Source organism: Canis lupus, chromosome 10 (genome assembly GCF_003254725.2).
Source record: "Canis lupus dingo isolate Sandy chromosome 10, ASM325472v2, whole genome shotgun sequence".
Taxonomy (NCBI): domain Eukaryota; kingdom Metazoa; phylum Chordata; class Mammalia; order Carnivora; family Canidae; genus Canis; species Canis lupus.
Window position 1 is genome coordinate 65136553 of NC_064252.1, and position 24666 is coordinate 65161218.

At 51.6% G+C, this 24666-nt stretch overlaps 1 protein-coding gene and 1 long non-coding RNA gene across 5 annotated transcripts in view; one reads left to right on the forward strand and one right to left on the reverse strand.

The window, feature by feature from the left end:
* Positions 1 to 11605: 11605 nt before the first annotated feature.
* The window catches only part of SERTAD2 (SERTA domain containing 2), a 114004-nt gene continuing 100943 nt past the window's right edge, over positions 11606 to 24666 (reverse strand). For all 3 annotated transcript variants that reach the window (XM_025469386.3, XM_025469396.3, XM_025469376.3), the window contains one exon: positions 11606 to 17044. In XM_025469386.3, the coding sequence (XP_025325171.1) occupies positions 16045 to 17040 (996 nt within the window). In that variant the 5' untranslated portion in view covers positions 17041 to 17044 and the 3' untranslated portion in view covers positions 11606 to 16044. The remainder of the gene's footprint in view (positions 17045 to 24666) is intronic.
* Positions 17019 to 21144, forward strand: LOC112673653 (uncharacterized). Of its 2 annotated transcripts, none has more exons than XR_003144963.3 (2): positions 17019 to 17159; positions 17886 to 21144. It is a non-coding gene; the product is annotated as an uncharacterized LOC112673653 (long non-coding RNA). The 2 variants fall into 2 exon arrangements; XR_003144961.3 differs by having other exon boundaries at positions 17054 to 17159; positions 17610 to 21144.

The following is a 24666-nucleotide window of genomic DNA, read 5'->3' on the forward strand; positions in this document are numbered from 1 at the left end:
ATAAAATGTTCATGGAAAGAAGAGGTAGTACACACATGCACACACACACACACGGAGGAATATGACTCAGCCGCCAAAAAGCATGAGGCATTGCCATTTACAACATGCATGGACCTGGAGGGGATTATGTTCAGGGAAGTAAGTCGGACAGAGAAAGACAAATACCATATGTGGAATCTAAACCCTATAAATACAGAGAACAAACTGATGGTTGCCAGAGGGAAGCGGGTTGGGGGACGGGCAAGCTGGGGGAAGGGGCGTGGGAGACACAGGCTTCCAGTAATGACACAAGTCGTGGGAACAAAAGGGACAGCATAAGGAATATAGTCAGTGATACTGTACCGCACTGTGCGGTGACAGATGTGAGCAGGGCGCGACACAGAGAGAGGTTGAGGCACTGCGTCGTACACCTGAAACTGATACACCATCGTGTGCCAACTGTAGTCAAGTAAAAGCTGTTTTTAAAAACTCTGTAAGGGTGCCAACCTGTAGACGATAGCTAAAGATGGGCGCCCGAGGGGCCCACCCTTGACTGCAGCTCGGGTGGCGATCTCAGGGCAGTGGGGTCGAGCCCCCAATCGGGCTCCTCGCTCAGCAGGGAGTCTGCTTGAGATTTTCTCTCTCCCTCTCCCTCTGCCCCTCCCCCTGCTCATGCTGCTCTCTCTCAAATAAGTAAAATCTTAAAGAAAAAAAAAAAAAAAAGAGGGAAATAAACCCAGAAGCTTATCTGAGCACACAAGTGTCGGTGGGGAGTCACATTTTGCATCTGCTGCTTTGGCTTAGCAGCTAAACCCAAACTGGGCCTGCAGGGCACTAATAGTTCCACCAAGTCCTGACCGGGTGAATGAATGATTTGACCACACATCTCAGATAAGGCAGGACCAGGGGAGGAAGCTCCGGGTGTGCCTCCGCACCACATAGAGTTGAAGCCACTTACACTTCTCCGCGTGACCTGAGAAGGGGTGAGATTTTGGAGTCAGGCGCCCCCAGATGGGAGGCTCAATTAAAAACGCAAAATTCACAGAGCAGGAGGGCCAAGGGCAGACTGGGGGGCTTCCGTTCACACCGTTCACACCGCAGGCTGCGCTCCCCGCTGGCGTAACTAGACCAGAGCATCTGCTGAGTGGGACAATCCAGGGACACCTGCCCGGGCTCTAGGTCTTCCCCCACAGAGTCGCTGATGCTCTAAGAGCCACCTCTTCTCCACATACGCACTCTGACCCTGTCCTGGGCTATCCTGGGTGTTGGATGCCTGAGCCACAGTTAGGGTTTGTGTGGACCGGATTCCCTGGAGGATGAGCTCCTGGCTGGGACCAGGTGCCTAAGAACTTCTGGGGTGAACCCAACTCGGCCTCTGGGGCCTCCGGCCTTACTGCTCTGTTGTTGACTCAGGTGGGGGGTGGGGTGGGCGTTGAGGCTCTCCCCATCTGGACTTGCCCCGGGGCTCTGGCCTTCTGCCCGGCCCCTGGGTCCCGTCTCCCACCCTTGGACTCCCCTAGACAATGGGCTGCTCCAGCCTGAAAGGGGCAGTACCAGGGGGCAGTGCCCAGGCCCGGTCCAGCTGAACCTCGGCGCCAGGCAGCATCTGGAGTGCAAGGCAGGCCCACGAAGCTGGTGTTTTTCTCTTGGGGAGTGGCCCCTTTCTGTGACTCAGACCCTGGGAATCTGGGAGCCTCGCTAGCCTAGGCTCTTGCCGGCTCCCAGGAGCCCCCACCAGGCTGAGAGTGAATGCACTTGGGTTTCTTAGCTCCCCTGGCCCCCTCCCACTCCCCTCAGTGGGTTCCTTTTGTTGTCACTAAATCCCCTCCAATCTCCCTTTCCAAAAGCCGGCAGATCCAAGTGGAATTCAACACCCAAACACTCACACAAAAGCTAGGATTAATAGCTGGCTTTGTCTGGGCACAGATGTGCAGCAGCTTGGAAGGGGGGTGGCTTTCCTGCCACTTGAGTCAACCCGGCTCCACACTGGGGGAGGGAGGGGGAAGGAAGGAGGCACCGGGAGGGTGGGGGGAGCCATGCCCGACCCCTCTGAGCTGGTGTGTTCTTGGGGGTCTGGCCCCACCAAGGAGGAGACAAAGGTCCCCCCTCGCTGGGAGGCGCTGGGAGGCCCCTCCGTCTCTCCTCCTTCCCCTCCTAGCAAGTCACACTCCCCGGCGGCAGTGGGCAGGCCCTCAGTCTCTGGACTCAGTCCCTGCCCTTCTGGAGCCTGAGCCCCGAAACAGGCCCCGGCAATCCTCAAAGAAACCCTGTGAGCCCAGAGATAACAGGTCGCTGCCCGGAAGGCAGGCAGGGAGGGCTCCTGGGGGCGGCGGGGCTGACGCTGAGCTCCAGAGGCCTGGGGCAGGGTCTGGGGGGCTCCAGGGGAGGAAGGACTTCAGAAGGGTCTGGCAATGAGGAACCTCCGAAAGTTATAGGCCCGGAGGAACACGGTGGGGTGTGAGGAGGACAGGCTGGTAGGCAGGTGGTAGCCGCTGGGGCAGGGCCGGTTCTCACCCAGTGCCCTCTGCCTCCAGTAGGAAACCTTTTTAGAACAATCCATGCTACTGTTCAACCACAAGATCCGGGAGATTCTGAATTTGGTCCTCAACACTTATGGGAAAGATATCATATTTCCCTATTGTTCTATGTCAGGTAAACCAGGCTCCATTCCCAGCAGGATCGCTGGTTGGAAATATGACATCAGTCAAGTTTTGGAGTGGCTGGAGGCTTCCCCCTCCCCAGAATGGTGCAAATATCTACGGTCCCTGGCCTGGCCTCTGAAGAATTTATCAGCCAGATAAGGTCCCTACTGTCAGGAGGTTTATATGCTACAGGAAATAAATGAGTAACAAACAAGGAAACAAATAAATGAATGAGATGACGTCACATGGCAATAAATGTTATGAAGAAAATAAAACAGAGCGGTGTCCCTGCCTGAGGATGGTGTAGCATGGATGCTCAGGGATGGCCACTGTCTGAAGAGGTGGCATTTGAGCTGAATCTTGGAGGATGAGAAACATGGGATATATTAGGTAGAAGCTCATGTCATCGTGGATATTTAACTTTTTTGGGGGGCGGGTCTACAAAAAATACTAATTTCATAGGGTTCAATGAAATATAAAGACAGAGAGGAAAGGAACAGCAAATGCAAAGGTCCTGAGGCAAAACCAAGCTGGAAGTGGTGGTCCAACCTCAGAATGGTTAGTGGAGTTGCGTGGTGTCAAGCAAGGAAAAAACACTTAGGAAAAATGAGGTTGGAGGGGAAGACTGGTCAGGGAAGGAGTCGGGAATTTAAGTTCAGTGGTAAGTTGTTGGAGGGCCAGGATATAGCCTGATTCTTATTTGGAATGTTGAGATATCAAACGTTTTTAGAATTTGAAATTAAAAACTTAACACCGGTTATATTAACACTTTTTATACTTAGGTATAAATCTCACAAAATCTATGGGCAAAATAGATATAGATAGGGAAGGAATATGAAATGCTGACAAAGGAAATCAAAGATCTAAATAAATGTTCATCACAGTCTACTTGGGGATGCCTCAGAGCCACCCGAGGCCTGTGAGCTCCTGCTGCCACCGTTCACCACCCCCGCCCTTGCAACCTGGGACTAGGGGATGAAAATAAACTTCATGTTCATGGAGAGAGAAGACTCCTAGATGCCTAGTCTTCCAAACTCGACCTACAGATTCAATACAATCCCAATCAGAATTCCAACTGATTCTAAAGTTTGTATGGGAAGGCCAAACCCCAGAACAGCCAACACAATATCGAAGGAGAAAACAAAGTTTAAGGTCTGACCACCTGACCTCATGACTTACAATAAAGTCACGATGATCAAGACTGCATGGTATGGAAGGAAGAAACACAGATGAGTGGAAGAGAACAGAGGAACCCGGAAACAGACCCACACAAATATAGCGTCTAATCTTTGATAGAAGAGCAAAGGCAATTCAATGTAGAAATGATAGTCATTTCAACAAAACGTGCTAAAAAACTGAGTATTCACAACACACCAAATGAATCTAAACACAGACCTTGTACTCTTCATGAAAATCAACCCAGAACATGTCATAGACTTAAATGTAAAATGCTGAGCTACTTGAAACTTCTACAAGATAACATTAGAGAAAATCTAGGTGACCTTGGGTTTGGCATTTATTTTTTATTTATTTATTTTTTCTTAAAGATTTATTTATTTAGCCATGGGAGACACAGAGAGAGAGAGAGGCAGAGACATAGGCAGAGGGAGAAGCGGGCTCTCCACAGGATCCCAGATCCCAGGATCACGACCTGAGCCGGAGGTGGACGCCCAACCGCTGAGCCATTCAGGCGTCCCTGGCATTTATTTTTTAGATAAAATGCCAGACGTGTGATCCACGAAAGAACAAATTGAAAAGTTGGACTTCGTTAAGATATAGCATTTCTGCTCTGCAAAAGACACTCCTAAGACAATGAAAGGAAGTCATGGAGTGGGAGAAAGTCTTAGCAAAACACATATCTGATCGTGAACTGGGATCCCAAATATACAATGAATTTTTCAACAATAAGGAAAGAAACAACTCAATTAAAAATGGGCAAAAGATCTGAATAGGCACTGTATCAACTGACGGATAAGCATGTGAAAAGATCATCAACATCATAGATCATTACCACAAATTAAAACAACAAGCATCGCTACACCTATTAGAAAGGCTAAGGTAAAAAAAAAAAAAAAAGGAAAGGCTAAGCTTCAAAACACTGACAACACCAAATGCTGACGAGGATGTGGAGCAGCAGGGACTCTCACTCATTGCTGGTGGAGTGGCCACTTGGGAAGACAGATTTGGCAGTGTCTTACGAAGAAAACCCTTGGGGCGCCTGGGTGGCTCAGTCGGTGAGGTGTCTGACTTTGGCTCCGATCATGACCTCAGGGTCCCGGAATCAAGCCCTGAGCCGGGCTCCCCACTCAGCGGGGAGTCTGCTTCTCCCCCTCCCTCTGCCCTCCCTCCCCACCTCACCCTCTACTCCTTCCCTCTTTCTCTCAAATAAATAAATATTTGTAAAAAGTACTCTTACCGTACGATCCAGCAATCATGCATACAGCTATTTTTCCAAGGGAATCAAAATCTTACGTCCACACAAACACCTGCACACGAATGTTTAGAGCGGCTTCATGCATAACTGCCAAAACTTGCAAGCAGCCTTCAATAGGTAAATGGATAACCAAATAGTGGTGCGTCCAGACAGTGGAATATTATCCAACAGTAAAAAGAAGCGAGCGATCCAGCCATGAAATGTGTATTGCTAAGCAAAAGAATCCAGTCTGAGAAGACGGCATAGGATAGCATCCTAATTACACGGCGTTCTGGAGCAGGCAACACGACGGAGACAGGAAAAGGATTAGGAGGGGACAGCGGGTCCGGGGGAGAGAGGAGGGAATGAACAGGTGGAGCACGGGAGATTTTAGGGTGGAGGAACCATTCTATGTGACACTGGAATTAAGGACATGACATCATGCATTTGTCAAAATCCGTAGAACCATCCAGCCCAGGAAGTGAACCGTCCAGCCCTACTCTAAAAGATAGTATTAATGCGTTGAGATTGGCTCATCAGTTGTAGCAAAGGTTAACATTCGAATACAAAATGATATAATGGGGGAAGCGAAAGGGGGGTAGGGAGAGGGGATAGATGGGAACTCTGTACTTTTTTCCTGAGGGGGAGGGGGCCGAGGGAGAGAGAGAAGCTCAAGCAGGCGTCCCTACAGGGCGAGCAGAAGGCTGCCCTGAAACCCGAGGGAGGTGGCAGTGATGGTGCCAACCTTCCTGGGCTGTCGTGGTGTAATGAGCTACCTCTCGGATGACACTTCGCCGAGGGCAGGCCTGAGAAGAGACTGACCACACCGGTTGGTCGCTGCCCCCCGTGCCTGTCCTCCTGCGGGATCAGGGTGTAGCTCGCAGCAGGGCAGGTGCCACCCGCGTCGCTCGGGCCTGGAGCCAGGGCGCCCGGCGGGAGCTAGTCCGTCCTTCCACCAGCAAGTCGTTCCTAAGAGTCGGTCCCCACGGCCAGGGCCACCCAGATGCCAGCCCCCGTGGGCTCCGCGATGCAGTGGGGGGACGCTGGTATCAGGAAGGGAAGGTGCCCCCACCGGGCGCCAGGCCCGGGTGCGTGTGAGGCAGGTGCGCGGCCCCCTCGCGGACCCGCTGGGTTAGAAGCCACCCTTGTGCGGGATCCCGGGGGGTTCGCGCGCACATTGTGGGGGGCACGGTAATGACTTCTATTTCCAAAGGAGCATTCTGCTGTTCTGTGGAAGACAGATGACCCCCACAGGGGTGGGGGCGGGGACACCAGCCGGCGGCTGCGGGACCCCCCTGGAGAAGGGTGACAGCGTCAGAGCCTGCATCCATCGGCTGGGAGGCAGAGCACAAGGTGAGCGGGCTGGGGGGGGGGGCAGGACCGACTCCAAGGACTCGCCTCATCCGCCAGGTGAGCGGTGCCACCGTCTACTGCACCTGCACCGGGGACTCGGCAAAGGCTACTTGAACAAATGAGCCAGGAGGGTCCCCAGACCTGAGGTGCCCCTGACGAGCCCCGGGGGTCAGCCTTGCTGGGCGGGAGCCCTCCTGGCCTCCGAAGTTTCTCTCCTCCCGTCCCGTTCTTCTTGCAGCCCAGCTGAGGAGGTTGGCAGGCCGGGGATGCAAACTGCTAGGGTTTGGGGACCGGAACCTACGCCTGGCCCCTATTTTCCTGGGCCCGCCCCGAGGCTACAGACAGGGTCCAAGCATCGCAGGGTAGCTTCTCCACGATGGCCCAAGTGCGGCCCGGGTCCCCTGGACCGAGGGGGCTGTGCACCCCGCCGGGTGCGGAACAGAGTCCCACAGGCACACACAGCACCCCTGCCCCGAGACCCCAGGTACCAGCTATACTGCCTTGGACAACTCGCCTGACTTTTCTGGGCCTCAGTTTCCCTTATGGATTAGTGACAGGGTGGCCAGAGAGGCCCAGCCCAGTGTCCACAGAACGAAGCGCCTTGAAGGAGGTCGTCTGCCCGCGCTCATCTCCCTGAGGACCAGGCCCTCAGCCCGACCCCTCGGCCTCCCTCGGGGCCAGCCGCCCCCGCCCACACCGCGCGCTCTCGGCCACTGAGAACAATGACCCACACTCGTCCGATGTCCATTCCCTGCGAGTGCCACCGGGCCCTGTCCTCTGCCGGGCAGAGAGCTGCCCGCAGAGCCCCCTCAGCCAGGATGACACCCCCAGCGGCTGGGCCCCCCCCACCCAGGGGTGCTCAGGCCCACGGGCTGGCGACACTCAGTCCCGTCACAGCTGCTCAGGCTGCCCTGGGACGCAGAGCGAGTCCTGTGTCCTGCCACGGACCCCGCAGCCGGTGGCCTCACGTGGGGGGCTGAGGACTCAGAGGCAGCACCCAGGCCCCCGAGGGCAGGGACCCCCCACCCATTGTCACTGGGTCACTCGGGCTGTGCCCAGTCCCCGGATCCCAGGGCAGAGACTCCGGGCAGTGCAGCCCACATTCAGGCCCTGATGTAGGAGCCGGAGCGGCTGAGAGTCAGAGACCTGGAGAGACGGAGAGACAGAGAGACCCGGAGAGGCGCAGGGCAGCCCCGGGCCGGTGGCCACAGAAGCTCAGCGCCGCCCAGGCCGAGGGGGCGCTTTGGTTTGGGGGTGTCCTGGGCTGTGCTCAGCACTAGGCCAACTCCGCGAGCGCCTGACTTTCAGCTGAGCGTCTGGGGGGCCCGCCTGGCTGGGGAAGGCCGAGGGCTCAGCTGAGCTGCGTCTGCCCCCCGCAGCCCTGGGGGGGAGCACCCCGGATGCGAGCTCCCAAGTCCTTCAGCCCCTGCTCAGAGCCCCGGCGCTCCTGGGGCTCCCGGAACCACGGTCCTGGCTTCTGCGGGCGCTGAAGGCAGGACCCCAGGGCTGCAGGCAGCCTCCCCCGCGCCCGCTGCCTGGGCACCTCGGTCTCCCCAGGGGTGCCCCGCCGCCCCCACCGCCGCCCCCTTCAGAAGAGGCGTGAGAAATCCAGCGACTGAGCCACAGCCCCGAGCTGCACCTGTGCGCAGGTGTCGGGCCGACCCCCCCCCACGCCCTCAGGCCCCCTCCCGAGCGCTGGGCACCGGGCGCTGTGCTGGGGCACCTGGCGGGCAGGTGAGTGACCCCCCCCGCCTTCCTAGCGCCTTCGGCCCCCTGGACAGTGGCGCAGGCTGGTCGCCGGTCGCAGCGGGAAGACGGTGAAGCCGGCGGCCGGGGAGGGGCGTCTGTGCTGGGCGACCCGGGAGGTGCGGTGGGGAGACGGGTCCCCAGCTCCCCCTCCTCCCAGCCTCGGGCCTGTGCTCCCTCAGCGCCCCGGCTCGTGCCTGCTTCACGGAGGCCCTGTGGCAGCAGTAGCTGCTTGCGGCCCAGGCAGCTGGCCTGGGGGGCTCCCCAGCTCCGGGGACCCCTGGCCCACGCACCCCCGGCCATCCCAGAAGCCCCAAAGGCTGGCCCTGGTGCCCCCGGGGCAGTGGGAGCCTCCCCGCCAGGGTTTGTGGCAAATCCTGGAGGCCCCGAGGTGCTGGTGCTGGAGGCCCGGAGGTGCTACCCATCCTGGGATTCTAAGTGTCTGCGTCTGTCCCCCTCCATTGCCACCGAGCCCCGGAGTCTCCCAGGGGGCAGGGGCTGGCCCGGGGTCACGGAGGGCCAGGGCGACAGAGCCTGGCGGGTGTCCGGCCCTGCGGGGGGCCCTAACTTGGGGGTCACTACCGGGGGGGATGCACAGCCCAGGGAAGGAGCGGTGGGTGAGGGGACAGGTGACGGAGCTAAAGCACAGAGTGGGGCAAGGTCTCTTGGCCCCTACCTGCCCGGCCTCCCACCTTGGCCTGTCCCCACCTCCTGACGCCAGCAGGAGGGCCACAGGAGGGGCTGCCGAAGGGGTCAGGACAAGGGGCACAATCCCGGCGGTGCCACCTGCCCGCTCGTGAGCCTGGAGAAGCTCGGCACCCCCTGAGCCCGGGCTCCCCCTCGGGGCGGTGAGGCGCCCACCAGGCCTCCCCGTGGCCTCCCGCCGAGCGCTGCCTGGTCCCTTTCCCGGAGGAGCCCGGGGGGGGGGGGGGGGGGGGGGGCTGGGATGAAAGCACAGAGGAAAGAGGCAGCAGGCCCCGGCGCCGGCAAGCAACAGCTGACGCCCCGACAGGTACGACCAGGACGGCGTCGGGAATCGGCCGGGTCCCCGCAGAAGGTGCCTTCTGCCGCCCTCCCGGTGGGCGGCTGCCCTCAACGTCCTCGACCGAGTGCTGTTAATCCCCAGCGTCGCGGGGAACAAGCCCAGGCGTGACCCTTGTGGCCCTCGTCCTAGCGATGAGAGCTGAGGACACCGAGACGCGGGGACCTGCCCAAGGGGACGGGCCGCGAGCGGTGGCGCGGGGCCTCCGGCAGGCCGTCCCCTCGCAGGGCCCTGCCCGACCCCCTGCGGGACACCGCGGCTCACACTGGACGCTAATCGCGCGCCTCGGCTTTTATGTCTGTAAAATGGGGCCTTTTCACCGCAAGGATGTGTCCAAGCCTCCTCCCACGCCCTCGGCTCTCAGACGTCCACCCTGGTGTGACTTTGCCGCCGGCTCTGCCCTGGGCCGCACTCGGCCCCGGAGCCTCCTGCCCCCTGCGCTCAGGCTGCTTTCGGCCCGCGCCCCCGGGCACAGGGCCTGCCTGCCCCGCTCTGGGGCCCCCGCTGCCCTCAGACACCGTCCTAAGCCTTACGTGGTTTGCACAGACCGGGGTTGGGGCAAACTCTGGTAAGGGCCAAATATCTCAGATTCGGGGAGACTTCTGGGCTCCGCGCCACGTGGTAGGGCAGCAGCCACAGGCAGTACCCCGAAGAACCAGGGCGGCGGTGGGTTGGCTCTGACTCGGGGGAGGCCCAGAAAGCCTGACGCGCGGCCACTTGCGCGTGGCCTTGATGGGTAGAATTTCTACAAGCAGGAGTAGGGGCACGAGCAAGAACATGGAGCGCGCTGGGAATGGGGCACTCCGGCGGTTGGGCTAGGAGCGGGCCTGGGACCCAGGCAAGAAGGACCGAGCTGCTTCTGGGCTTCTCCCACATGGTAGAAAAGAGAGAACTATGCTTTTTTTCTTTTCTTCTTCTTCTAATTCAACAGACACACCGAGTGCCTACTATGTGCTAGGCACGGCCGTGGGCAGGAGGACGGACACTACCCGTACCTTGCATTTTCATTGCACTGCGAACATTTTCAAAAAGATTTAGGACCTGTGACTTTATCTCGCCCTCCCAAGCACAGAGAGCGTGAACGATCTGCCAAAGTTAGACCTCTAATTAATAGCAGATGCTCATACTGCAGGGACCAGCCACTCCACCGAGCAGCGCGCTCTTATTTCCAGCTGCCTAAGGAGAATCTTCCACCGGAATGTTTGGAGAGAGCTCATCCTGCCCGTTCTCCCCTGTGTGGGTTTGCTAGGGCTGCCATCGCAAAGTACCACAGACCAAGTGGCTTCAACAACAGAAAAGTATTGTTCTGGGGGCTGGAAGTCAGAGGTCCAGGTGTTGGCGGAGTTGGTTCCTCCTGAGGGCGGGGAGGATCTGCTCCACACCTGTCCCCTAGCTTCTCGTGGTTTGCTGGCAGTCTCTGGTGTTCGCTGGCCTGCAGACGTATAGGCCGCTCTCTCTGCCTTCATCTTCACACGGTGCTGTCCCTGTGTGCTCAAGACCTCCCCATCTTACAAGGACATTAGTCATATTGGATTAGTCATTTTAATCTGGTGATCTCTGTGAAGACCCTACTTCCAGATGTAAGGTCACATTCTGAGGTCCTGGGGGTGAGGACGTCAGCACATTTTTTGGAGCACGCAATTCAGCCTGTAACACCTCCCCGGCACCAACCCCCCACATATTCCACTGCTGGCTGAATGGGATCTTCATTACACAGGCCCCTCAGGTCCAGCTCCATTCCCTACCAGCTGCTATGGTAGGCCAGGAAGGCCTGGACCAGGCAAGGCTGGACCCCGTGACTCCCATCAAAGAAGGTTGCCCAGCATCTCCTCCGTGAACCTCTGGAAGATGATGGTGAGTAAGGCGGGCAGGGAGGGGACCTGCTGGAAGAGGAGGAACACGGTGGCGAACCACTGGTGCTTTGTAACGTCAAGTCCAGCCTCAAGGATGTTAGAGAAACCTCGGGGGCACTCAGCAGATAGGAAGCAGCTGCGGCAATGGGAGGCAAGGAGAGGCGGGCCCGGGGTAGGGAAGCTGTGGTCGGGATGGAAAGGAGGCAGCCCGGGAGCGCGGATGTGGTGGCGCGGGGTGGCCGGGACTGCAGGGAGGCCCGGAGGGGCAACAGGGTGAGTGTGAGGTGGCAAGGCTGGCAGATGCTTCATGCCAGGGCCTGAGAGAGAGGGGCAGGAGCTGGACACCAGTTTTCATAGTCCCAAGTGGGTCAGCTCCCGCTGGGAAAGAGAAGTGAGAACGAGGAGGTCGAGAAGGGTCAAGGGGGGGTAGGAGAGCCAGGAGGCCGAGACAGTTTGAGAAGTTCAACAGCACCAACCCCAGCACAGGCCGCCGAGTGGGCCGTTCCTTCGCACAAGCAAACTGTGACACCCCAGCTGGTAGTGCTCCAGTCAGAAGCAAACTGCAAACACGCCTCTCTTCATCTTTTAACTGTTTATTGTATAATATAAAACTACAAAAGTAAGACTGCTCATTTCCATGTACATTTAATCTGTCCAATTGTTTAGATTACAGCCCGAACCTACGTGTGAATACAGCTATCTGGGTTCCGATGTAACGTCTGTAATATTGCATAGAAAAGGCACAGCTCTCAGGTCTGTGGGGGAAAGGTTACACCTCCTTTCTGACAAAAGCCTTCCTCAAAAACCATGCACCAAACATGTCACTATGTACATCTCTTCCAAAATCTTGTTTGTTTGCTTGTCTGGACTGCACTTCTCTTCCAAACTTGTTATCCCCAAAACACGTCCGAAATTTTTATTGGCTTTGTCTGCAATAGCATTTGATCCTGGCTAATTTTCAAGAACCATTTAGACTCATTCTTAGAAGCACTGAGAACAACTGTACACAAGCAGGACGCACACACCTCGCTGCCTTTGGCAGTTACAGGAAGTTAACCATTCACAGCCAGAACAGGTTAGGTATGCTCTTTTCAGTATTTTCGTAAAATGTATAAAGGTCCAATTTGTAACAGCAAGGTTTTGAAATTAAGACAATTCATACAGAGGGTAACAATCGCTGCACAAAGTAGAGTCTTTTTGTGTTTGTTTTTTTTTTTTTTTACATCTGTCATTTAAGAAGGCTGCCCTGTGGTATTCATAATTCATTGTTTACCACAAAGGTGGTTAATAAATTTAAGCTTTAAAAACGATCTGTAAGATGATACTTTGGCTCTTTGGAGCTTATTTATTTAAGAAATTTTCCTTGATTGACCTCAGGGCAGTTGGGATACTCCACGGGGATATGGCAATAAAAAGCTCAATTGATAAAGACACTCGAGGTGTAGCGGAGGCTCTGGCTAGTTCTCACCCTTGGGGGTGAACGAGGGTCTCAGTGTGGTTGCCCCTTCTGTCATCAAGAGAAAGTGTTACTAAAAAAAGTTTAAAAATATCAACCCTTTGATGCTTGATTTTCTTAAAAAAATTTGGAGGTATTAAAACATTCCTCATCCATACCTTTTGCATATTTCAAATAGACCTATACAGAGAAGAGGATAAAACTGAACGTGGACGGTGCATACAATGAGAAGATCCAGGGGTCTGGCTCGGACCCCCTTTGAACACAGACTGACATTCCTACAAGAGAATGAATACATTCCTACCATACATTCTGCACATGGTACGATCCAGATGTTGTTAGAGCTCCACAGTAAAATAAATATATTTACACAGAAAAAAAAGGAATAAATAACTTATGAAAAAAATCACTTCAAATTCAAAGCTCTTATTATTCTGCTCTCATCTTGTCATTTCATTGCACATCACTGTCAATAATTTTCCTCTCCCAGCCCCACCCAGCACGTCTTTCTCATAAAGGCACCTCAAACCGCCTGCCTGACTCCAAATGCCACACCATGTCCTTTAGAAAGGGGGAAGGCACTACAGCCAGGTGGCGTCTGGAAGCGCATCCCAACACTCAAACTGGGGCTTGGAGATCACACCCAGGCCCGCATTCTTCCCCATTGGGACGTCGCTTTGAAAAAAATAAGACAAAGATAACTTGGACGCTTGATGTTTTTGTTCTTCGTAAGATGGGCCATTAATTTCCCATGTCTTCCTCAACAGACCTGGAATATTGAGCATTTATGACAAGGGTGTCCAGCGTTAAAAAGCACTTGCCTGCTGTTGTTGGGGGGGTTTTGTTTTGATTTTGAAGCCCAGCCTTACAAATATGAGAGAGTCAGAGAACCATGTTTGGGCAACACTTTGCTGTGCTTATTTGAACTGTTGCCCAACATATGGGATTTGTTTAAACACACGATTTGCTAATCCAACCAAAGTACAGTTGTTCTAAGTTACTGTAAATCAGTTTTTAACAATGGCAAATCAACCGCCTTGCCCTGTTATTGTTCAGAATAATCAACACTATTGTGTCTGTGTACGTACGTATGTGTGTGCGGCATGTGGGGACTTTGCTGGGTTATCAGAAGGATGGTGTCTGGGCAGACTTGTTCTCCACAGGAAAAGGAAGCTCTTAAAATGGACAGGCACAGTGACACGGAAGCATCTACAACCACCCTCACCCTAACTGTATGGTCCCTGGTCCTGTCAAAGGAAATGACACATCTGCAGCAGTGAGAGGTGCCCAGGTGGAGGCTGCTTGTAGGAGAACAAGTGCAATTTGATCTGTTTCTCACTGCTCGGAGTTGACAATTAGCCTTTAAAAACACATTCAAATGGGGGAGGGGGGGAAGTAAATTCGATTATAGAAAAATTTAATCCTATCACACGCAAATCTTTTGCTTAAGTGAGCAGTTCCTTCATCACAAATGTATTTGCTTTGCCATGTGCATTATAAAAATAAAACTATCTATGGCTTGTTTAAAGTGCCATTTTATAAAGCTGTCTTATTTTAATTGGCCAGAAAGACTCAATTTTATCCATGGCAAGAAGTGAGCAGAATTGGTGACTGAATATTGACAAATGACCAACAACAAAGACAACAACAATAACACAAATCCCATAATTTAAAAATTCTTAAATAAATATAAAAGTTATTCCTAAAGAAGCCATCTGCATTTCAACAATATAAGGTTGTAACCAGCTAAAGTACCATTGGAAGAAAGAAAAAAAAAAAAAAACTGAAACGAAAAGGCCATCAACAATTTCGGCAACAAGCATGATACATTGCAAATGTTTTAAAATTAAATGTACACCGCTAGGAATAAAAAGCTACTTCTCAAGTGTCCTGGGGGTGGGGGTGGGGGGTGGAGTGGAGGGGAGGCAGGGGGAAGGAGGAGGAACATGCATAGAAAGTCCTGTCTGTGTATTTGGGTAAAACAGCCTTGTAAAGTGTAGTTGAAGCGGTTGATTCAAGGAAGCAACCAGACTGGAAGCTGTGACATAACGGTACCAACTCCAGGTTCAAGAGCCAACGGATGTTACAAGACAGCATCCCTGGCCGGGCCGAGGTGAGCTGAGCTCACTGTGGTGATCATCAGGATGCCATTTTCAGCACTTAGCAACAGAGGGAACAAAAAGCTCTAGGGAAGGGAAGCTGGAAAAGACAATTGAGCAACACAGTGGATGGATGCCTTCTGGGGTAGTTTCTTCCTTGCGAGCCCTAAGCATTGCAAACAGGGTTTAGTTCCACGAAGAGGTCGGTTTCTTTTCAGAAAATTTTGTTCTCATGTAAAATTTCAGGTCATTGTAAAAATTATGCCAAAAGGGAAAGATCTGGGTTTCTGTCTAAAAAAATAAGAACAATTAAAAGCACAAACTTGGCATAAATACGGTGAGTATTCGGTAGCCTTCCCCTCCAGAGAGGGAGCTAAAGAGAACCATCACTTCAACCCCCCCCCCCTCCCCCGAGCTCCAAGGCCATCTCCCGCCAACTGCTGAATGCAAGTTTGATGAGCGGATATGGCTCTGGCTTTGGAAGTCACAGTGCTGGCGGGTGTTCATGCCAGGGGGTCGGTCGCCTGTGGGATTTGGGTGTGATGCATCGCCTGGCCCTTTCTTAAAGCAGTGTGTGTGTGTGTGTGTGTGTGTTTGCATTTGGGGACATCGACTGCGGATTAATTTGATCCAATTTTCTCTTTGCACCAAACACATATAAAACATTACAACTCTATAAAAGTACAAGTGCAACTTGTACATCTGAAGTTTTGCAGGAACTATGTGAGCAAATCCTATCAAAATAGCTATCTCATATGTATAAACAGCATTTGTTTTTAGAAAAACAATATCATAAACTGCAGAATCTGTACAAAAATATAAAATAAATTTGGGCAGCAGTTTCTAAACAGCCATGTAAATGCAACACTTAGGAGGAGTAGTTAATGCCTCTAAAAAGGCTGAATTGCCAAGTCAACCTATACAGGGCGAAAAATGCCAGAAAAGGTACTGAGATTATCTAAATAATATATATATATATTTTTTTCTCTTTTTACCTCTTGCAATAAAACTTATAGAAAAAATAGACAAATATGCACATGCAATTTACAGCTTTTCCAACTTCTTCCTTGTGCTTCACTTGAACTGTTTGTCTTTTGTCATTCGGCATAGCCACGTGGTCTTCAAAGGTGTTCCTTCCTATTCCAGGGCAGGTAGGTCTCTGGGAACCACTCGAAACGGCGTATTGAAAGTGGTCCTACGTGGATGAAGGCACTCCAACTCTGCTCAAAGCAAAAAAAAAAAAAAAAAAAAAAAAAAAAGGAAAGAAAGAAAAAAAAAGAAAAAGAAACAAACAAACAAAAAAATACCCCAAAAACAAACTAGTGTGATCCTCGAGTAAAACGATCTTCTCTGGAAAAGGCAAGCAAGGGCGCATGCGCAGTGCGGAGAGCTGAGGGTGCGCGCCGCCGCCGCCGCTGCCGCCGGGCGGGCGGGGCGCGGGGACGCCGGTCCGCGGGGCCCTCAGGAGCCGACCAGCACCTCCATGATGTGGTCCAGCTCCGTGAGGTCCATCTTGAAAGGCTGACTCGGGGCGACCGGCTGGCTGCTGTACGGGGCCAGCGTCTTGAGGAGGTCGTCCGCCGACACCGACACCGGCGCCATCTTGGAGGCCGTCCCCGCCGCCGACGTGCAGGGGTCGAAGTCGTACATGGACGTGTCGATGTCGGCGAACAGGATGTCGTCCAGGGTCAGGTCCGTCAGGAAGCCCGTGGACGTCGTGATCTCAAAGTTCCCGGGCAGAGGGTCCATGAGCTTCGGGTCGTCGGGCTTGGCGGCCGCGCCGCCCCTGGAGCCGTCGGGCCCCGCCGCCGCCGCCGCCGCCGCCGCCGCGGCCCCGGGGGAGGTAGGTGTGGGGCACAGCTCCTCGATCTCGTCCAGCGCGGAGGCGAAGCTGTCCTTCTCGGGCGCCGGCGGCGGCGGCGGGGGGGGCGGGGGCGGCGGCGGCGCGGGGGCCGGCAGTCTGAGGGGAGCCGCGGGCGGCGCGGCCGGGGAAGTGCAAAACGTGCCGTCGTCGTCGTCCTCGAGCAGCGAGGCGGGCGTGAGGCAGGCGTCCAGGGGCGTAGTGCTTCCGAGGTCGCCGCCGGCCGGCGGGGGCGGGGCCGGGGCCGGGGCCGGGGCCGGGGGCGGGGCCTCCCGGTAGCTGTCGCTCAGCGGGCCGGGCGGGGGCGGGGGCGCGGGCGCGGGCGCGGCGGCGGCGGCGAGCGCGGGCCTCAGGCTGCCTTCCTGCTTGAGCTCCTCCTGGATGCGCCGCAGCATGTTGTTGATGAGAACGGTCTTTTGCAAGCTGGGCTCCGTGAGGGGCCTGTGGTTGTAGAGCTTCATAAGGGAAATGTTGAAGATAGTCTGGCGCTGTAAGGTGTAAGACACCTTGGACGGACCGTCGGAGGGAGCCAGGATTTTGCCTTCCAGCCCATCTTCATGCTCGTCAAACTTCCGTTTTTCCCCTTTACCCAACATATATCTGCAGAGGAGAAAGGAAAGGGAGCGGCATCAACCACACGGAAACTCATCATTTTCTGCCCTAAAAGGGACGCCGATTCGGGGTTCGGGGCTTGGACTTCAGTTGCTTGCCCCAGGTTGGTGAGAAGACACGAACTGGCGGGGCAGGGCGTGTGTGTGTGTGTCTGATGGAATGCGAGAGCATTGGGAAATCTACCTTTGTATGCTGGTGGAGCAATTTTTATCACTAGGTAGTCTGGTGAATGTATTTCTTGAGAAATGTGTACGACACGGACAAGTTAAACGTTACCATGGAAACCATGATTTTGACTTTCTCCACTCGTGCGCTTGCGTTCGCCTGCCTAACATTACCATGCAGGTTCAGTTTCCCTCCCCCAAACAGATTTATTTTTAACGCCCAAGAAAACACCTACAATGCTATGACCTAACAGATAAAGGTGTCCCAGATTACAGCTTGAACACGTCTCGAAGGATTAAAAGGACCAAGGTGGGGGGGGGGGGGAGAGAAGAGGAGGGCACACACAATTTTGCTAGAACCCTGTGCAAAACGTCTTTTCCTTCCTCAGCATGCCCAGAGCTTTTCTGCCTGTTGGGTGACATGTGGCCTAGCACCCGGCCTGGGTTAAGTGACCACAGCGATGGAGCAGCCACCGCTTCTCAGCCCAGAATAAAGTGGAGGAATGTGGCTTTCCCAGCCCAAGCGCCAGTGGCTCAATTTGATTGCGTACAGTTAACGTCTGACTGCAACCGCACGAATTTAAAAGTAATTTGTTCTGATTATAAGACCTGCTGTTTGAGTACGTGAGACATTTCATAACAAAATACCTACTGTGATTCCACAGATACACACGTGCTTCGGAAAAGAGCCAACCACCTCATATCTCAGACCTTGACATTTGGGAATGGCGTGAGTTTTAACACCTGCCCTGCCTCACCTGCCGCTCCCTGCCTATGCCGCTGCCTCCTTGCCTGCGCTGGCCTTACTGAGGACTCCCTCGGCCGGCTGCACCTTCTGGAGAGTGTTCCTTCCTTTCAGAACTTCTACCGTCTAAACAGAACAACTGTTCTGTTTAGTTCTGTTTCAGTACAACTGCAAGCCCACTGGTCTTTGCCTCACAGACCTCACTTTCTAACCATTTAATCAGGAAAGTTGTTCTCCTGCTGTCCAGACCAGAAGACGTGGTTCTCATTAAGCCGGGCCTGTGCTTGCTCCCCCAGCCCGTCTGCAGCACTTACCCACAGGCGAGTGTTAATCCTCTCCTGGGTGCCACTCACTGATATCTTCATATACAAGTAGTTTGTACTTATCCAATTTTTCTTCTAAAAGCGACTTGCCTTTTACTGAATTGCTTCAGCTGATTTTGATGGAGCCTCATTCAGTCTTTATATTTGTTTACTCATTCTGCATCTATGCTGTCGTGGGCACTCTGCCAGAAAGTGGGTAGTCCTGCCAATGAATAAAGCCTGGTCTTCAAGGGGCTGAATATCATCTCCTACACCTCATTAGCATTTTGAGTTGAGTCTCATCCTAAAGGAATAAAGCTAACCATAATAAAACCTCACAGATCTTCCTTGCAACACTTTGTTAAGGAAGACCATGCCACACCACCCCCCCATCCCTCCAAGGCGGACAAACATGCAAGTGGGTCACAGGACACACGAGTTCCACTTGCAGTAGTCACTGCCTTCACGTGCCTCAGTCCCCAGGAGAGAGAGACAGCCGCAACCCATCAACGTCAGAATCAGCTTGCGAATTTATTAACGTTCATAAAGAATGTACAGTTACTTGTATGAAACACTCTGCCTTATGTAAACATTAAGAAAATGGATGTCAATCACAAGGACCAAAGACCTGTCCCATAATGTTCTCTGAGGCAAGGAAGATACGCTAGTAATAACTCTTATATCTACTGCTCCACATGACAAAAACATTTCCTACTGTTTAGTGCTAAAAAGTCATTTGTATATATACTTTGCATAGAACATTTCCTATCTAAAGTATCTGTGCTCATTTAAACTTGAGTGTGAATCAGAGACGAGGTGATTCCATTTCACGTTACAAAACACTTTTTCCTTTATGCCTTAGAAGTGTTACTGGACGACTGTGTTTTGAAACAGTTATACTATTTGTATCTGTTTAAAATTTAACCTTTAAAATACTTCTAGGAAAATTCCATTTTTGCCAAAGAGCTCACTGAGCATGTGTAATTCTCATTATAAGGCTATAAAATGGTCTATGTTACTGGTTACAGGTAATCGCACCTGATACATGTAAACCTGTGCAACAGTACACATATGCATATAAATACACTCTAAAACAGTGTTTCTCAAAGTGTGGTCTGTGGAAGGTGCCAGTCTGTGAACTGTTACTGGCCCCTGGCGAGTTAAACAGAGATACTGTGTTATTTAGAAACTTTTACAGCAAATTTACAGAATAATTGTATATCTGTATATCTAATTTCTAAAATGGGGCTTCCATTTTTGTCTTTGTACTTTGATTTCACTTCTCTAGTAAGTATTTTTATGTTTTACTAAAGTATTCATCTATGAAGGAGGAAAAAACAAGATGATCCTTTATCACAGAAAGTTTGAGAAGCACTGTCCCCAAATGTTAACCAAAAACAAATAACAAACAACTAACAACAAATTACAGCAAAGACTTTCCTTTTAGTCATCGATACAGGATTGTCTTTTTTAAAGAATTGGTGCCAGGATAAACAATACTTTCTCAATAACTTTCTCAGCAAGGATTACTTACTTCTCTAGAAATAATTACTGAATGAATAAAACTCGAATATTTACCAAGCATGCAGTACTATGGGCATTTAGCAGAACTCCCACAGCTGAAGGAGACGGGTGGCGATGTTTTGGATGAGATTTCAAAGTGAGAAGCACTTAATTTCCAAGTAGAATGATCCAGCTGGTCATAGCTGTGTGATAATCCTAATGATTTAGGAACAGCCTGGTAAGATGTTGTAATGCTGGAAGGGGAAGGTGGAGGACCCTCGTAAGCAGGATAGACAAATCGAACCTTGGATGCTTTTCAAGTGTGTAAATAAGAACCCATGATAGAGTGTGTCTCAAAGCAGGTTTGCCTTCATTTCTCTATAGCATTTTATGAGGCAAAACTGGCTCCACACACCCAGTGAGATTGCAAAACGCACACGATCCTGAGTCGTATTCCTGATTCTATCTACCTTGTTATCAAAAGGAAGAAAATGCAACAATATAATAAAAACAGCCCCACGTTTTCCCTTAAAGACTTTAAATTAAAAAGAAATTTTGTTAAAGGTCAAAGTTTTTCCAGAGTTTGCTTTAGCACATCGTCTGAGTCCGGTCTTCCCACTGACCACGTTCAGAGGAGGCCTCCAGCTCCCGGAGTGGGAGGTTTTGAGAACTCTCACTCGCAGCGCAGTAAGGGTGTTAATGACCACCTTCTGGAGCAGGGCACGCTTCAAAGAAGACGAGACAAGCCACTCAAGAACCTGAGGGCAAAGCCAAATGGTGTCTCTGGGCCTGGAGCTGGGCTGGCCAAAGCCAGGGTCAGCAGCTCCTCAGAAGCCTCTTTCCCCAGGCACGCTAAGAAAATAACAATAGCTCTTGAAAGCACGCCTAGTGGAGACGCACGTGACCTTTTAAAAGGCCTCACTAGGCTGCAGCTTGAAGATGAAGCAGTAGCTGGGGCTCATTTAAGGGAACCCTGGGGCAGGGGGTGTTCCGCTGTTCCTGCCTCAGAGGCCCCGGCTGGGGACAAGGGGCCTGCCGTCCACTGAAAGGAGGGGCTTGTGACAAGTGTGGCTTCTAGGCCATCCAGAGCCCTGACCCCCCTCTTTGTCTCCTCTCTTGGCTTGTGAGGACTTAAGCCCAAAGCGCATGTCTTCTACCCAAGTTTTCAAAGATCCAAGACCAACCCTAGAACTTGAGGGCTGGTTAGAGACCTCCTCACATGGAGGAAGGAGGTGGCTGCTTCCTCCCTTTTCTGCCCCTCCAAAGGAGCCGAAAGCCAACCACAGGCACTCTTCTCTTGGATATCCGGTGGTTCTTAATATAAGCTTCTTGAGATAAAACACCCTTCTTTCCAATAAACCTGTTAGAAACAAACTTCTAGCGTACTGATTCTCTTAACGTAAATTTTAGCAAGTATTCACTACAGCAAACTAAGTTTTGAAAATAAAGAGTGAAATTCTTGAATACCAACATAAATGAAAATGTCTCTTTGGGGTTTTCTAGGAAGTTTAATACTGAATACAACTCTGTACACCAAACCTGGCTTTCAGTTGCACAGCTTTCACCAGAAAGGACCCTGCCCTCAAAAGGTACAATCTGCCTGGACAGAAGATCAAAAGTAACAAAGGGTCACTAGGGCTGTCTTCGGAAGAAGGAGGACCAGAAACACAGGGGCTGATTTTACCTCACTCTGGAGGGGTTTGCACTTCCAGATTTTACTTTATTTATTTACTTATTTGAGAGAGAGAGAGAGAGGATAACGTTATTTTTCAGCCCTTAACTCTGTAACTCAACAGTATCAAACTACTTTCACCTTTTTAAAAGTTAAAGTTCTTAAAAAAAATTCAAAGTTCTATATTTACTATGGTATATATTTATTAAGAATTTAAACTCTTTTGAACTATGAGAGAGAGAGAGAGAGAGAGAGAGAAGTGGGAGGGAGAGAATCTTCAGACTCCCACTGACCCTGGAGTGAGGTGGGGCTGATCCCAGGACCCTGAGATCACAACCGGAGGAGCCCTGGAATCAGCAATCAAAAGTCGCCTCCTTACCTGAGACTGAGCTACCGAGGTACCCCTGCACTTCCAGATTCTGAGTGACATCCATAGCAAGGTTATTATGGGCTGGGGTGATAGGAAAGACTTTTGGAGATAGGATTTGAGATTTAAATTTAAGGCGGGATTGCCTCATAATGCCTGTTTCCTACTCCAGATGGTAAGCTCTATGAGGGCACAGACTCCGTTGCATTCATCTCTGGATTCTCAGGACAGGGCAGTCCCCAACACACACAGAAGATGCCCCATAAGTAATTCCTGACCAGGGACACCTGGGTGGCTCAGTGGTTGAGCATCTGCCTTCAGCCCAGGGCGTGATCCCGGGGTCCTGGGATCGAGTCCCACATCGGGCTCCCTGCAGGGAGCCTGCTTCTCCCTCTGCCTTTGTCTCTGCCTGTGTGTCTCTCATGAATAAATAAAACCTTAAAAAAAAAAAAAAAATCCCTGGCTAAATGAACGGTAAATGGAAAGAATGAGGAAAGCCTCTGAAGGACAGCCAGAGAACTGTAAGGCAGAGACAGAGATGTGTGTGTCTTTCCCTGAGTGTGAACTGTGCATGGGAGGGAGGGTCTGAGGAGGAGGAGAACTGAACAGACCTCCCAGGTGACAGCTGTACGGGGCGGGACCTCGTAAGGCAACTCGGCTGGATTGAGGCACGTCGGGTGGGCAGGGAAACCTTAGCTCTCAGAAGGCTGTCTCGTGAATGAATGCCTGTCACACTTCTCGAACATGGGGAGCATCCGACCCACCTGAGGGCTTGTAACACAGAATGCTGGCCCCCTTGCCGCTAAGATTCTCATCTAGCACATCTAGTGTGGGAACCCAAGAATCTGTATTTCCAGGTTTACAAGTAATGCTGGTCTGGGGACCCTATTTTGAGAACCACAACCACCTCTTTTCCCTATCTGGCCATTTCATGTTTAAGCCTGTGGATATTTTTATCCAATTAATCTTGAGTCCAAAGGTCTTCCCTATTTGTGTCTAAGCAAGTAAGGAAAAAAAAAGAAATGAACAGTGCCTTTGCAATGGCAACTGACAACTGACATTAAAAAAAAAAAAAAAAAAAAAAAGCCTATGCAGAATTAAAGGGTCTTCAGTTTAACTTTAATGGTAAAGCCCAGCTTCTCAGCCTAATGCATCAGATCCCACTGGCTCAGTGGGACCCAGATTCTTCTTGGCTGTGATCTCAGAGTATAAGCTAGTGAGGCCTTAACCCCAGTGTCCAAAACGGAACTGAAACAGTACCTCTGTGTTACCCATGTGTTAAAAGGCTGACGTTTCATAGCTTTTGAATTGTTAAGGCATTAAGGAAAAAATGCAAACTCAATAAATAAATAAATAAAGTTCTTTTTAACTCCATGTTTTTCAACTTTTTAAAAGCTGTGCCTTAAAATTAAAAAAAAAAAAAAACACCCTCTCCTTTAATGCTATTTGAACTGTCAAACATAAGTATTATATTTAAATTAAGACTATTAAATCTAGGGACGCCTGGGTGGCTCAGCAGTTTAGTGCCTGCCTTGGGTCCAGGGCGTGATCCTGAAGTCCCAGGATCAAGTTCCACATCGGGTTCCATGCATGGAGCCTGCTTCTCCCTCTGCCTGTGTCTCTGCCTCTCTCTGTGGGTCTCTCATGAATAAATAAAACCTTTAAAAAAAAAATAATATTAAATCTACTTTTGCAAACTACCACCTCTGTCACCCACCCACATCCCCACCCTCCCAACAACCCGTTGCTTTAACCTGCAGGCTTTCCACAGCACTCCTAGGGACAGGCCCCAGCCCCCCCCTCTCCCCCGCAGCATCCCTGGTCCTGTGGGGCCCTGAATGGGAAGTCTCCTCAGCCTACCAGGAGGGCTGACTTTCTGACTATGTGCTGGTCCAAAAAGGATGTAGATCATTTCTTCAAAACACCTCAAGGCCGAACTGGTTCATACCTTGTATGCATTTTCAAGAGCCTGTTCCAATTTCTTTTCGACTAGTAAATAAAAACTAGAAATCCAGTGTTTTCCCTTCTCAGGAGTGTTAGCAGGCTTCACGATTGACATGTTGTTTTAAAAGTCAGTTAAGGAGGCAGAGCTAAGCCATGATGTCTGCAGTCAGGGAAGGGTAGGTGGGGCGGGGGGCATTGCTCCTGGGGGGCCGGTCACCAGCCTGCACACTTGGGGTCTGTGCGTGTGTTCGTGTGCATGCTATACTTTCAAAAAACATGTTTTAAAAATACAGTTAAGGGATCCCTGGGTGGCGCAGCGGTTTGGCGCCTGCCTTTGGCCCAGGGCGCGATCCTGGAGACCCGGGATCGAGTCCCACGTCGGGCTCCCGGTGCATGGAGCCTGCTTCTCCCTCTGCCTGTGTCTCTGCCTGTGTCTCTGCCTGTGTCTCTCTCTCTCTGTATGACTATCATAAATTTAAAAAAATTATAAAAATACAGTTAATAGCTCTTGAGAAAAAGGCTCCCAGTTCAAAGGGGAGCTTTGGAAGCCGTATCCCTAATCTCTTCAACTGTATCCTGCAATGTGACCGCTGGTTGCTGAAGGTACAGAAGTACCAAAGCTGACGCTAAAAATCATAAAAACGAGACATTTACAGTGATGCCAACAATTCAGAACCATGGTTTGATCTCATGGATCAACTTCATCTGAAGAAAACAAGAACCTAAGACAAAATGTGTGACAAGTGTCTTCAGAAAGGCTAGCAGGGGCTATTTCCTCATCTGACATCCTGTGCTGCCAAAACCCACAGCCCTTTAAGTGGAAACACACACAATCTTTCAGTTTCTTTTGGGGGTAGTAGTAGAAGGAAGGAGTGCCCTTGGCAAAAATCATTGTGTGTGCGTGTGACAGTCG